This window comes from Hippoglossus stenolepis, chromosome 20, assembly GCF_022539355.2.
Source record: "Hippoglossus stenolepis isolate QCI-W04-F060 chromosome 20, HSTE1.2, whole genome shotgun sequence".
NCBI classification, from domain to species: domain Eukaryota; kingdom Metazoa; phylum Chordata; class Actinopteri; order Pleuronectiformes; family Pleuronectidae; genus Hippoglossus; species Hippoglossus stenolepis.
In genome coordinates this window covers 15,615,315-15,630,024 of record NC_061502.1, presented here as the reverse complement: position 1 = coordinate 15,630,024, position 14,710 = coordinate 15,615,315, and the positions used below count along the sequence as shown (strand labels likewise).

The 14,710-nt window shown below is 41.5% G+C and overlaps 1 protein-coding gene across 1 annotated transcript; it reads left to right on the top strand.

The window, feature by feature from the left end:
- Positions 1–662: 662 nt before the first annotated feature.
- LOC118099500 (potassium voltage-gated channel subfamily S member 3) lies at positions 663–4,410 on the top strand. The gene is made up of 2 exons (XM_035144155.2): positions 663–784; positions 1,394–4,410. Exon 2 carries the CDS (start codon positions 1,398–1,400, stop codon positions 2,877–2,879), a length of 1,482 nt encoding a protein of 493 aa, XP_035000046.1. The 5' UTR covers positions 663–784; positions 1,394–1,397; the 3' UTR covers positions 2,880–4,410.
- The last annotated feature ends 10,300 nt before the right edge of the window (positions 4,411–14,710 follow it).

Below are 14,710 nucleotides of genomic sequence, written 5' to 3'. Positions count from 1 at the left end.
GAAATGTCAGTGTGCGATTTTACTTCGCTTTCGCCTCCCTCTCTCCTCCAGGACGCAGACGAGCTGTGGTCAGCGGCCTTTAGTCGCAGTATTTTCACTCCAACACAAGCCAAGTGCAGCTTTGACAACGTTAGACTCTCATTTTAAGGGACAAACAAGGGTTAAACTACAAATATCTCAGGATGAAGATCCACCAGTCACATCTGAAAATGGCTTTACTGAATCAGGAACGCTGCCTGGTTGTTCCACATATAATTGACCTCCACAGTGTTAATTGGGGCCCATTTATGGCCCCTGATTTAGAAAAATCCTAGATCTGCAACTGTCAAAAAAAGGCCACCCAATGTGAACATGTGACAGTGGATTGTAAAACTAAAGTGGTGCAGAAAGTACAGATATTTGTTGATATTCTGTACGCAGGAGAATGTAGTACTTTGTTACATCCCACCACTGGTTAGAGGCTCATATAAAGATAAAGATGAATAATACAGCTGGGTGTTACTACATCTCCTTCTCTCCTCTCCACTCTTTTCTTCCTCTCCTCTCTCTCTCCTCCCTCTCTCTCCTCCCCCTCTTCCTCCCTCTCCTCATCCTCTCTCGCCCCTCCCTGTTCCCAGTATAAGGGAACAAACCTCCGTCACTCCTCCAGTCTCCCTCCTCGTCCTGAAGCCGCAGCACCGCTCCCTCTCTCCCTCCTCCACCGACCTGCCGTGCGTTTTTTTTGTGCAAAACTAAAACAGCTGGATAAAAGTTATTTTCATGGAAAGAACGGCTCCACGTGCAGGTACGATGCAGCTTTGCCTTCTGCATTCAGCTTCAGTGACATTTAAAGTAGCAGACTTGAATAAGAAATAGGGTTTGGTGGGGAAAAAATGGCATAGATTCTCTAATGCAAAGGTCAGTAGAGTCAGTGTGCATGCAACCACGCATGTTGATCTCATGCAGAAGAGATGAGAGAATGATCACAGGACAACACAGAATTGTGCACATGCTGGAGAAACAGTCCCTGGAGCGATGTGTGGGGTCAGTTTCAACTTGTTGCCTCCCATTTCCTCTGAGTTAGTCTTGTCCACTTGGTAATTTGATTCCTCTCGTGATAATCCTGCTCTTGAGCTCTGCAAGAAGTGACAGTACCTCACGCCTCTTCACTCACTCCAGCACAAGCCATTTCCTGTGTGTGCTGTATTGATTTTCTTTTCTCTTCGGAGGACTAATGTGTTCTACAAACAGTGCCGTCAAATTTGTCCCGATGGGTGTCCGTCCGCATAAATGTGTCGCTTCGCGGCCCTGAGATCTTTAGATGCGTGTGGGTGCGTTTGCTTGTAATGAAACTGTAAAGACTAATATTTACAGACTTCATTTATTCTCGTAATGTTTCTGTGCGTATCATCAGGACGATGGGGTATGGGCAAATTCTCCACCGGTGTGGGAACGAGGAGGACCAGGTCCACCTCAACGTGGGAGGAGTACGACATGAAGTGGATCCCAGCATGCTGCAACGCTTCCCTCACACACGCCTAGCACGTCTCCTCTGCTGTCAGAGCGAGGCGGCAATCCTGGAGCTGTGCGACGACTACATCCAGGACGAGAAGGAGTACTACTTCGACAGGAATCCCCGGGTCTTCCTGTGCGTGCTCAACTTCTACCAAACGGGACGTATCCACATGATGGAAGAGGTGTGCGTTTTCTCCTTCAGCCAGGAGATCGAGTACTGGGGCATCCAGGAGCTCTACCTGAGCCCCTGCTGTAACAACTGGTACCACGAGAGGAAGGAGTACATCGAGGACAGGGACTGGGACATCAGGAGCGACGACATGCAGCAGCCAAGCTGCCACTCGTCCTTCGAGGAGCTCTCTGCTCTCGATAAAGACCTGGAGAAGTTCAAAGGTGTCTGGTGTGCAGAGCTGAGGAGCTACATTTGGCTGAGGCTGGAGGATCCCGGTCACTCCACGGCCTCTAAAGTCATCGCCGTGGCCTCCCTCAGCGTGGTCTTGACCTCTATTGTTGCCATGTGTGTCCACAGCATGCCTGAGTTCCAGCGTGTGGACGACAATGACAGGCCCATCGAGGACCCCGTCCTCTCCATCCTGGAGGTCATCTGCATCATCTGCTTTTCCACAGAGTTCATCCTCAGGCTGATTGTTGCACCCTCTCGCAGGAAGTTCCTCTCAAACCCCTTGAACATCATAGACGTCGCTTCCATTTTGCCATTTTACGCCACTTTAGCTCTGGAGACAGCGGACGAGGAGGCCGCGGAGGAGAACGCGGACCTAGAGAACGTTGGGAAAGTGGTGCAGGTTCTGCGTCTCATGAGGGTTCTCCGAATCCTCAAACTGGCTCGTCACTCCATCGGGTTGCGAGCGTTGGGTGCCACGGTCCGACACAGCTACAACGAGGTGGGTCTTCTTCTTCTCTTCCTCTCGGTGGGCATCTCCATCTTCTCTGCCCTGATCTACTTTGCGGAGAAGGAAGAAGAGTCCACAGATTTGGGGACCATCCCTTCAGGCTGGTGGTGGGCGACGATCACCATGACCACAGTCGGTTATGGTGACACCTGCCCAGTGACGTTTCTAGGGAAGATAGTGGCGACCTTGTGTATCATCTGTGGCTTGTTAGTGGTGGCTCTGCCCATCACTATCATCTTCAATAAGTTTTCAAAGTACTATCAAAGAAATAAAGCCATGGAGGCACAAGGTATCACTAAGCCTGTCAGACAAGACCCAGAACTCCCTCATTATAACATCAGAGACCTGTTCACAGACGGCGTGTATCCCTTCATTGGAAGTATCACCTTCAGGAACAGTGTGAGCAGCGCAGGGGACGATACAGATGCCTCCAGTCTCCAGGACATCGAGGTTTATGAAAATGACCCTTTATGACTTCTAGTCACTCCGTGCCTCTCAGGGCAGAGCCCTCCATCACTGACCCCGTCTTCCTACACTGTCTTCCTCCTGCAATTTGACAGAGATTTGTGATGGCCATTATTAGCGTTTCCTTTTTTTTTTCTTACAAGGGGATAGCTCGTGAAATATACAGCCTTGCTAATACTCTAAGGGGATTCATCTGAATCTTGCTCTGAGGTTTGAAAGCCCATTTTCTGCTTGAGAAAACTGCAATGATGCATGTAGAAGGCCATAATGTTAATGTTTTTCAAAGTAATGTCCTGTATCGATCTGTCTGCTCGCTGAAAGTTCAGACCGAATATAAAAGTCTAGGATGACAACAACAGTTTGATATTTAGAAATGGTGTTATAGATCTCTGAGTTGGCCGATGATGCACAGCCTGCATGAACAAAAGTAAATGAATTTTTTTTATTTTAATCAGAGAGTAATGTAAATACTTTTGTAGAGTTATGCAACATCATTGATGCTGGTGAAGAGAGGCCGCACATTTCTGTCAGAGCTCAGTGGGAAGGTTTGATGCCAGGTTATTGTTATGGACAGTTGTGTTGGCATGAAATAAAACTCAGTGAATCAGAAGCAAGATGCCTCTCATTTGTTTAAGGGCAAAACAGAATGTGGTATGTTGCATTCATCTATAACCGTATGTATAAAAAGTGCAGGATTCCACATTGACTGAAATGATGGAAATCATCGAGAATGTCTTTTCCTTTGTGGTCGAATGCAGACGTAGAAGAAACTTTCTTGTCTTGTTCGGTCTTGTTTCTCCCTGAAAGCATTGATTTCCTGCCTCATGTTATCATCTGTGGTTGGACGAGCTGCCGTCCCACTAGAGCCAGAGATGTAAGAAAAAAACAATCACTCCTCTGCAGGGGTCTCAAAGGTGCTCGCGCAGTTGACCGGAAGCAGCCTCACGCAAAGTTAACATCACCTGCATTTGTAAACAATGTTACTTGAACCATTTGTGGATTTAAAGCTCAGATGGTTTATTATCTATTGGCTGAAATACAATGTATTAAATTGATGTAAGTGAGGAGTTGAGGTTCCCGTACAGATCATAGATCGTAAGTAAAGATGGACGATTGCCCACTCTCCAGAAATGAAGCCAAAATATCCTGGATACAAACCATCTGGTGCCAAAGACATACAGTACAGTCCATATAGTACAGATACACAATCCTTACTTCACAGCAGGTTGTGTAAAGACTAACTGCTGATTAACCTGAATCACTATTGGTTCATAATATTAAATGAGTTTTGATCAGTCAGCTTTAGATGAGCATCGTGTAGAAGGTGATTAGCAAATTGCTTTATCCACACTTTCAGTTTTTCACTCTTGGCACGTACCATTTAATGAAATGACACAGAAGAGCATTGAATTTATATGAGGGGTCACCAGATGGACAAATGAGCAACAAATCATGTTGTGTTACTCCTAATTATGTAAATGTGGGACGCACCTCATTGACCCATCATAATTTCAAATGCTTACAAGGCAAAAAGGTTGTGAAACACTGCAATAAGAAATAAAACAAGTATTAAATGAACAGTGCTGGATATACGATTGCTATGCTATTAAATGATAATGGATGTAATGGTCATTACTGTTTTACACACTTTGACTAATGGTCTTACGGAAATCCTTCAACATCTAAAGACTAATCTAACAAAATAGAAAGATGTAACATGCATTCACTTTGAAGAATAGGAGTAAATAGATTTCTAATCAGATATATAATCTTGACTGAACGTGACAGTGAAATCCTCGTGTGGAAGATTCCTCCGTTCAAGTCGCGGATGAGGATCCAGCATCGCCGGCGACAGATGATGATATTTTCCCGTTCCGCGGCTGCTCGTCATTACCTCTCAGCCTCATGACTTCAGGCGCTGCTGAGTGGAGTGGATTTAATGTGCCCTTGCTTTGCTGTTCCTTATTATCGATTAATGACCTGTTTTTCCTCGCCGCCTTAAACATCCACCTCGCTCTCTGTCACCTGACTCCCTGACTGACAAGTGACCGATCTGCCAGCTTTTAAAGAAAACTCTCCACAGAAAAAAGCCTGTGACGGCTCTGGTGTTTGTACGTTCTTGTAACAGCAGGGCTTTCTACGCGGACATGGAGCAGTGAGCGAGCGGGAATGAGCAGCCAGCTCGTGGGGTCTGTGCATGAGCATGTCCCCCTGGAAAAGATTTTGACCTTCATAGCTCAAATTTGGTGCCTCTGTTACCTTTTAACTCAACAATTCCTTTATTCTGATTAGAATAATAAGCCTCCCTCGTTTTTAATGCTGTGAATTATTGTAAAAGAGAAAAGCAAGAATGGAATTCTTCATTAAAGTACAACCAAAAAGGCTCAATGACAGGATAACCCAAAATTTTTATCTTAAATAAAACACATGATGTGGAATTGATTTGTTCCTGCAGGATGTTACATTATATCATTTTTCATTGTTTAATACATAATTGGGAGCATCTGACATTACAACTGTAAATACTGTATCTAGAGCAGCTACAATACAATTAATATCGCAGTCTCTCACTAATCTACCAATAATCAATAATCTGTTCCTTTAATGAACAAAATCATTCTTGTAATAATTACTACACAAGTGTGGCTTTTTTCCCGTCGTGGCCATCGGTATGTATGAGGGACATCGGTCGGGTTGCTCTTAATGCAAAGGGGGGAAAAAGCCAATTACCTGTAAAGGTCACAGTGACTATGTCAGCACAAATGTCGTCGTTTCAGAAATGATTCGAGAGTTTTTTCTCAAATTTCCCCTCGAGGCTTTTTTCCCTTCTTGAAATGAAACAACCTTAATTTTTAAACTGAGGCGAAGTTGTCGACCACAATGCTCCTGCTGGGTCTCACACTCAATGCTGATTTGAAGTGAGTTGTCCGTGTGCAGAATAGAGACAGTGATGTTTCTTGGCATCAGGAGCTGGGACACTTCTGCAGAGTCTGCTGGGCATTAATATTAAACGAATGTCCCTGCAGAGGATGATGGAGAGAGCTGGAACATGGCCGCCTCTCACACGGCTCACATGTGTGCATGTTTGGTACCTCAAGTTTTTTGAAGAGAAAAATTTATCTCGAAAAACTCTTTGACATTTGTTTTCAGGTATGAACTTGAGCAGCGCATTACACACAAAGCCTCCGGCTCTGCGAAGGCAGTTGTCCCTGAACCTCACACAGAAGGAAAAGGTCAGTGGACGCAGTGATGAATGTGCAGAGGGAACTTTTATATCGTGTGAAATTCTGCTTCAGCTCGACGCACCAGCTCTTTGTGAGTAGATCTTTGTTGTCACTTATATTTACACATAAAAAATGTAAGAGTATAATTGTGTTGCTAATGGACGACCTGGTAAAACTAAGTTAGCTCACCTGTTTAGATTAAAGAGAACAAGGGTAAGAAGGGCGAGTTAGCTTTAATATTAAATATCAATCAACTGCCTTTGTCAGTATAAGATGTTTGGTTTTGATCTACAAAGAAGATGAAATTACAGTTGTACATTTCACACCAGAAATACTGCACTGCGGTTGTGCGCCTCCCCCAACCAGTGCAGTTTCTGTCTTCATAAAACAAACGCTCCAGATTTATATAAGGTCACTGTGACCTTTAAACACTGAAATCTAATTGGTTCTTTTAGTCCAACTGACAAATGTTCAAAACTTGAAGAAATTCCTTCAACGCAGTCTTCAGATATCCCAGTCAAGAGGCCAAAGACGTGATTAGTGAGGCCACCGTGACCTTGACCTTTGACCTTATGGCTGCCAAAATCAAATCAGTTCATCCTTCATTCCAAGTGAATGTTTCTGCCGAACCTGAAAGGATTCCCTCAAGCCCTTCTGGAGATATTGCATTGACAAGGCAAACAGATTTGCTTTTGGATGTCACAGTGACCCTTTGACCCTTGACTACTAAAAGCTAATCGGTTGATTCGGGAAGTGAATGTTTGTACTGATTTTTTAAATCCCTCAAGGCGTTCTTTAGATATTGCTTTCACAAGAATGGGACCAGATGGACAGACGACCGGAAAAACATAATGCCTCAAATTACAATATCTCAAATTACAAAAGAATGACATGATGCTAATGCTAATGACCTTACGCAGCTAACGAAGCTAACGATGCCGACAAAACTCTCTTTACATCACAAAGCGAATGAGTTTCATGAAGTGTGGTCAATGTGTTGATTAAACTGGTATTTAATTCAGAATAAAAACAACCCAATACCTCACTAGACAGCAGATGTGAACTTTACACACAAATCTAGGGATGGATTCAACTGGAGAAACCAGATCAGCTTTAACTGACAGAACATCAGTCGATGAGCAATTAAAAAAAACGTTGTCATCTGAGGCCAGCGAGGCGGTTTCTGCTGTGGTGTTATGAAGCCGTGTGCCTCAATATAATGACCTTACTCTGAAAAGACAACACTTACATGTGTAAATAGTTAATGAGCTGGACCATGAGTCTGTGACGCCCGTCTGGGAGAGAGAAGATGTGTTTTTATGTGTTTCCCAAACTGAATGAAAGCCCGTACGAACCCCAGCTGGACACAGTTTGGATATTTCCATTTACCCCCTGTATGTGAGCTAATTTACAATGTTTTGATCAGAGTCATTAACGGCTCCGGATCCGTTTCACTCGGCCCCAGCAGCTGTGTGGCAGCAGCTCAGGGTCACAAATAACAAAGAAACCACTTTGTTTATATTTCGATCCTGCTTTTCTCCCTCAGGCAGGTTTATTACACTGAGGCTGGATGGACGTTGTTACTACTACTGTCCATAATCGTTTATTACTCTGACAGAGGTTTTCCAGTGGGCAACAAAAATAATCTGCCGTAATTCAGTCGGACATTTAACCCTTTTGCTGTAGTTGTTGTTTTTACTTACCCATTTTTCTGAAAAAACAGTTTTACATCACAAACTGTCAGAAATTTGTCTTTGTCATGGCATAAAACAACCATAACAGTATTTATTTATTCAATATTTATTTTTGGAGCGACAAGCACATGGACCAACATACCACACCATTTATAGCCCAAGCTAGTCTTCAACGCCAGTCCCTAGATGGTTCTTTATACAAATATACACAAAAAGCAGGAAAACCATTGGCACAAATACCAATGTGATTAAAAACACCATAAAAAGAAAGGGAAAATCAACCAACTCATTATGAGTACATGACCAATAAGTCTTTGAAAACTGAAACTGGAAATAATGTCAGTCATTTATGGTAAGTTTGATAATAAGGACATTTCATGAAATACTCGTATAATTAGATCTAATGAAACTCAAAGTCCACTCACTAGTTTAACGTGAAGCTTTCAGACGTACGATAAGATCTTCATCTGCTGATAGAGTTTGCTCGATCTTTGCAGCGTTGATAATTCAATCAAAGTACTTTAAGGACTTTGTGATTGTGTTGGCTCAAAGGTTAAAGCCAATTAAGTTCTGGGAAATTAGCAGAACCATCTCCAGCTAACTCCGTCCGCTAATGAAGACCGTAGTAAATAGATCTTGAATTAGAAAAATCTGTGTTTTCTATCTAAGATTTAATTACATTCCTACACACAAGCAAAAAAACATCTGGACGTGAAACTAAAAGTGGCCCATGTGGTAATTGGTGAATACGGCCCAAACGGCACAAAACTAATTTGGGCCACCTTTGGTTGACATGTGGGCAGGATGAGGGATGTTGGCCAAATCTGCACCAAAACAATTTTGCTATGTGTGTATGAAAGAGCTTCAAGACATCTCCTCCTGATATCAATTTAAATCTACATCAATGTTTAAATGAATCGTGATAGCATATAGGCTTGTGAGCTTTATTTTATTAGACCTCTAGATGAACATATTGAGCCCGTTGGGTTAAAAACTAGAGTAAATTAAGTATCTAATCTAAATTTAATAATTGAACAATGAAAAAAAAGCAAGTATTTCTCATCTGGATTATTCCAGTTTGGCAAAAAATAAATTGCCAATTAAAGCCGGTCTCACCCTCACCTCACCTTGGACACTGCAGTGTGACCTATCCCATTAAGAACATGGGGAGGACTTGAGCATTTCAATTAGCCTCGTCGGCCATGCCTTTTGTCCACCATTAAAGTCGCTCCCAGGGAACCTTCAGCAATTATGGAGGCAGAGATAAGATGGATAATCTGATGTCCCAAGTGTTGCCGGTGTCCCTTCGCACAGGGACACAGATTCAGGCCTGTACACAGTCTGACCTCACCACTCACAGCAGCAGCAGCTCCACTGGGACCTCTGGTATTTGCCTGCGCAGAAAGAATCAGTTTAATGGTTGTGTGGACGGGTTACATGAGGTTACAGTCTAAACACTGAACGACTGCTGCAGAGCTTAAAACACACAAGTAAGAAACTGTTGTGCTCAAATAAAAACTACATTTAAAAATTGAGCCAGATAGTTTTAAATGATATACAAACACTACACATACATTTTCTTTCCTTCTGTTCCACCATGAGACATCATGTTATTTTTGCACTATCTGACAATATCAAATGATTTTTATTGGTTAATTGTATTTTTCAATTAGGATTTAAAGCCGTTTTCATACATGAACTCCAGAAAATGTCCGGAAAATTGGGTCTAGATATTTTTGGAATATATGAAGGACGCAGCAGGAGATTGTCCAGTCAGGAAAACTTTATTTAGACTCTGGAATTCAAAATAAAGTGTGGAACAGTGTTTTTTTTTCTGAAAATCACAGAATTTAATTGATTTCTGTGTAACTCCTTAATGTTTAAGTTCTTTTGCCAGAAATTTGAAATAGCAAACCACATACTGTTCTGATCTAATATGTTATTTCCTGTGACTTGTAAACAGCAGTAAACCATATTTCTGCTGCAGATTATTTGGGGAATTCAATATCCTCTACACACTTTCTTTGTATGATTTCCCACCACAAGATTCCAATGTTGCACATTTTACACCCTTTCAATTAATGTTTATGTAATATTTTATCAACTGCTGCCCCACTTTATAAACAGAGTGTATTCATAAACACGTATTATAAATAAATTTGAGTGTTATTTATTATGTCTTTTATAGCAGGTACAACGAAAGGCCGCCGTGATATAGTATTTGTTGAAAGATTGAAAGAGATGCTCTATCTCTCCTGCTGTTAATCACTGGCTAACAAGCATTATATGAATTACATTTACATTTCATTATTGTGTTCCAGAGTAACAGAGAGCTGATCTGGGCCAGGCCCGGCCCGAGTGAAGATAAAGTGGGTGTGATGAAAAATGTTGAGTACATTGCCACGGCTCTTAGCTCAGATGATGAACCGATGCACTTGGCCATCCATGGAGAGTTGCAATGGAAGGAGCGAGGATTTAATGGAGGCAGTAAAAGAGGGCAAGAGGGCTCCAAGTCCCGCTAATGAATCAGAGGAAGGAGGAGGAGGAGGAGGAGGACTGAGGAAGGGAGGGAGCCTCCACTCTGCGTGTAGCTGCACCGCTACAGCAAGCGAAGCACATTTACTATAAAGAGTGCAGACAGAGATTGGCCCTTTGTGTTTTTATCGGAAGCAATTGTGAATCTGTGGAAATGATCCTTGAAATCAGATTACAAATCAGAGAAATAAGACAGCATGAAATAAATTGGAAAGTGATTACTTCTAGGGATAAAGATGATTATCTTTATAAATAATGGCTGATTAATTCTAAAACATCAGAACACTTGATGTCTTAGTTTCCCAGATTACAGAGTTCAAAACCCACAGACATTCAATTTACTGTCCTAAGTTCACAAGAAGCAGAAAATTGTTACAAGTGAGAATCTGTCATCAGAAAGTATTTGAATAAAAGCAAAGAAAAAAGCATTTTTGCGTGAAAACAACACCTAAACTTTTTATTTTTTAATTTTAACAGAGAAACTTGATTCACAAAATGGTAACCTTTAATTTTCCATCAGGAGGAAACCAAGTGTCTCAAATGAAAGGTCAACATTAAGTCCCAATAAAGCAGCAGACGAGTAGTAGACCTATAAAATATAAAATAATAAGTCATGTTTATTTATAAAGCACATTTAAAACAACCAGAATTAATTTAAATTAAACTAAATTAAATTAAATCAAATAAAAACAAATATAGCAAAATAAAAGCCGTTTAAAACCACTTAAAGGCCCCGAAAGGACACTGTGGAGCCTCTGGAGTCAGTTGGTCGGTGGATCTGAGAGAAGTGGGAGTGGAGGAGGAAGCAGAAAGAGCCACAGCACAGATTAAAAGATAAAGAGCCCAAAGAAGTAAACGGTTACTTGGAGTGATTAGCTTCGGACTGTCGATGTAATAAGTTTATCAGAACTAGGCCGAGCTCGGGGGCAAAACCAAATTAGCAATTTGCGAATCGCCAATCACAGAACTGCTGCAACAAACCAAGCCCCAACTGATGATGCTTCCGACAAGAGCATCTGGAAAACAAGCAAAAAAGAAAAGAAAAAAGAAAAGTCGCACTTTAACGTAAGATGCATGATTTTCATTAATGATAAAAAGCCTCCATCCAATCTGAACGTGTTGTTTTTCTGTGTTTTCTTTACCTCAGCTGCAGGTTACGTTTGCTCCTGTCCGTGCTGTGTAATGCGTGTGCTCTGTAATTGTGTCCACTCAGCCCTTCACTGCATCAATAAAATGCCTTTAATTAAAAAACCAATGAGCTCCACTGGATTCTGCTTTAGCTGTAGTTTATTCAGTTTAATGCATGATGGGATGAAATCTGTTTCTGATCCACCGATTGATTCATTCGGATCTTGTGCATTTGTTTTCAGGGCAGGAGCTTCAACGAGTGAGAGAGTTTTCAGCAGTTATACAGGGAATTAGTCAAATAGACAGAACATCTGTTTCATAAAGTTAATATGGATGATGTTCGTATTATGATCGCTGCTCTAAATTATCGCAGAAATGGAAAAGATTAGACACGTTAAATTGTAAAGTTTTAGGGAGGTTTGCTTCAATATCTATGAAGAAGAGATGAAAATAGAAAGGTGTAAAAATTCAGTGGTAAAAAAGGAATAGTGCATCTCAAACGCCCCCTGTTGGCTGGCTGCTGTATAGATAATAAACTGTGCCTCCCCCGCGTTAGTGAACGGGACATGGAGCACACGAAATAGTCAAAGTGCAAGTTAAATACAATTTGCTCAAAGATGGTTTCTGTCATTTCTGTGCAGATGGCGGCGTTTATGTCCTGGATGTTTTGGCTTCGTTTCTGGATAGTGGGAGGAAGTGGAGACGCATCGTCCATCTTTATTTACAGTCTGTGTAAATAAAACCAATGAGTGTGTCGGTGGCTGATGGATGTGGCTCAATGAAGACAATCAGCAAATCCCTCTCCAACAACGAGGAAGTGAATGAGCTTGACTTTAACTTTAACGGTGACAAAGTGCCACGTAGTGTTGCACCTCCCACGTAATCACAGTGACGATGGTGAATGGAGGAAACGCCATCTTCAGAAAAGTTTGGTCCTGGGTCGTAAGTTTTCTTCCTCTCCCCGTCCCCGTTTGTTCTTCCTGTTTTTCAAACCGACTCTCAAACTCTCAGGTTTAGTGTCAGTTACAAGCAGCGTCGCCTTCGCGTCGTCCATGTGACATTAAAATGGAAATCGACCCAGTGAGCCGTGAGACCCAGCGCACTTAACGAAAGCTCTGAAGTCATCAGTCAGTGAGTAATTGGCCGCTTCATTGCTAAGCATTATTGTGCCCCAGCGATTGCTTTGATTAGCCCGGAATGACCTTTCGTTTAATTGATCTGTGGATTTTATTTCTCGCCGGTTGACTTATGCTGCTATGAATCTTTTTCGATGAGGTGAGAGTGCACGTATCTACCGCATTGCACTTTCAATTTGCTCTTTCCTAAGTGTGCTCATTTGTGTGCACTGGTTTCTGTGGGTTCTTATAACACGTGATACCTGAAAACAGCAGTGTCATTTAAAATAAAGCACATCCTGCTCTGTTGCTCTGGTCTGATGATCCATAAAATTATTTTTGGGGATCTGGCCAAAGTGATTAATCAGTTAAGCTGAGGTATCCTGGCTTTTTTTCTTTAAGGATATGGGCCTGGATGTGAAAGAAGCTCCTCCACTGTTGTCAGCGAGATATTGATTCACATTCGCCTGATTAATTTATAGTTTCTAATGTAATTTTTACCATAGACTTCAGCAAAGTCTCTTAACGGGAGGAAATTCTGTTGAAAGAGCTTGTTTCAAATCACGATGAGCAGCAGAAGTGGCACAGAACCATTAAAGCCCTTTTACTACATGAAGAATGTCTGCAGAATCGGGTCTGGACTTCTCCAGGGTTTGACTTTCACGCATGAACGACACAGCGGGAGATTTGTAATCCGCCAAATTTTCATTTTTAACTTGTAAAGCAACTAAAGTCACCGAGTTTTGAAAGATGAAAATTAAAGTTTATCATTATTATTATTGTTATAACTTGAATTCTACTTTTCCCCTAAGTTGTGTTTTTTTTGTGTGTGTGTTGTATAGTTGAGGTTAGTACCAGGAATTGACTGTATTCGTTGTGATGCATTATGAAAATAAAACCTCAGCAAAGTCTAAAGCAGACACACAGACGATCCTGTTTCCCCTGATCTCATGTGGTTATTGCAGGGAAGTTGTTTTTTTGCTTCATCATCATCCAGTGAATTATATCCCATTAATAAGCACGATCAACACAGCTGAAGACGGTGTTAGGGCCGTGCTGAATATTCTGCACTTCATCCTCATGACATGTTTCCAGAATCCATACAAACACCAAATCTGTGCAGCTGCAGAGAACGAGCCCTGTTGTTTATGTCGGGGTGCAGATAGCGACGTTATTGAAGTTGTCAGTTCAATTTAAATAAGAGCCCTAACAAGAGTCTCTCGGCGTAATGGACAGCGACAGCGTGTTTACCTGAGTATGTAAACAGAGCGAGCGAGCTCGGGCAGAGCAATTGACTCTTCTAATAACACGCCGGCTGCGAGAGGCTGAAATAACGGCCTTGTGTTTGGTCATTAGGAGATAATAAGTCTGATTGAGATCGTGCTGAGGCTCCGCTGGAAATTATGCTATTGATCGGAGGCACAATAAAGTGAAGCCACAAGTGGATTTGTCTGGTGTCGCACTCCTCTGCATACAAACGTGTGAAAACAGCAACACGGGCTATAAGAAGGATGTTGGGCTGTCAATCAAAATGTTATCGCTTATTAAAGGTGGAAAATCCATTTACTATTAAATCATGTATTTTACTTTTTTATTATGTTGAAGTAATTGTATCAATACTGTTGAATTTTACTGTTGTCATAAATCTAACAGTACCTGTTTTCTTATTGCTCTGTATTCATATTTGTATGGTGTTGTATTGTGTTGTATTGTGTTGTATTGTGTTGTACTGTGTTGTATTGGTTCATGTTGTATAGTTTTGTATCGTATCCTTCCATATTGTATCGTTATTTATCATTTTACATCGTATCGTGTTGTATCGTATCATTTCATATCATATCTAATTTCATATCGTCTCATTTCATTTATCATTTCGTATCATATCATCTTGTATCGTATCGTATCGTATCATATACATATCACATCATTTCATATCGTCTCATATCATTTTGTAGTGTATCGTTTCATATAGCAACACAAGATAAGACATGATTCCGCTGCTAACCCAGCATTTAACTGCCAGTCAATGTTTCACGTTAATGAAATCTCCTTCATTGTTACTGTTGCTCTTTAATTGTCTAATGATGTTTGCTAAGTGTCGCTCTGTGGCTGGTTTCATGGACACGTGGTTTGTGAATGTGCAG

Excerpts from the sequence above, each read along its gene's own strand:
- LOC118099500 (XM_035144155.2), top strand. The coding sequence starts at position 1,398 with ATGGGGTATGGGCAAATTCTCCACCGGTGTGGGAACGAGGAGGACCAG.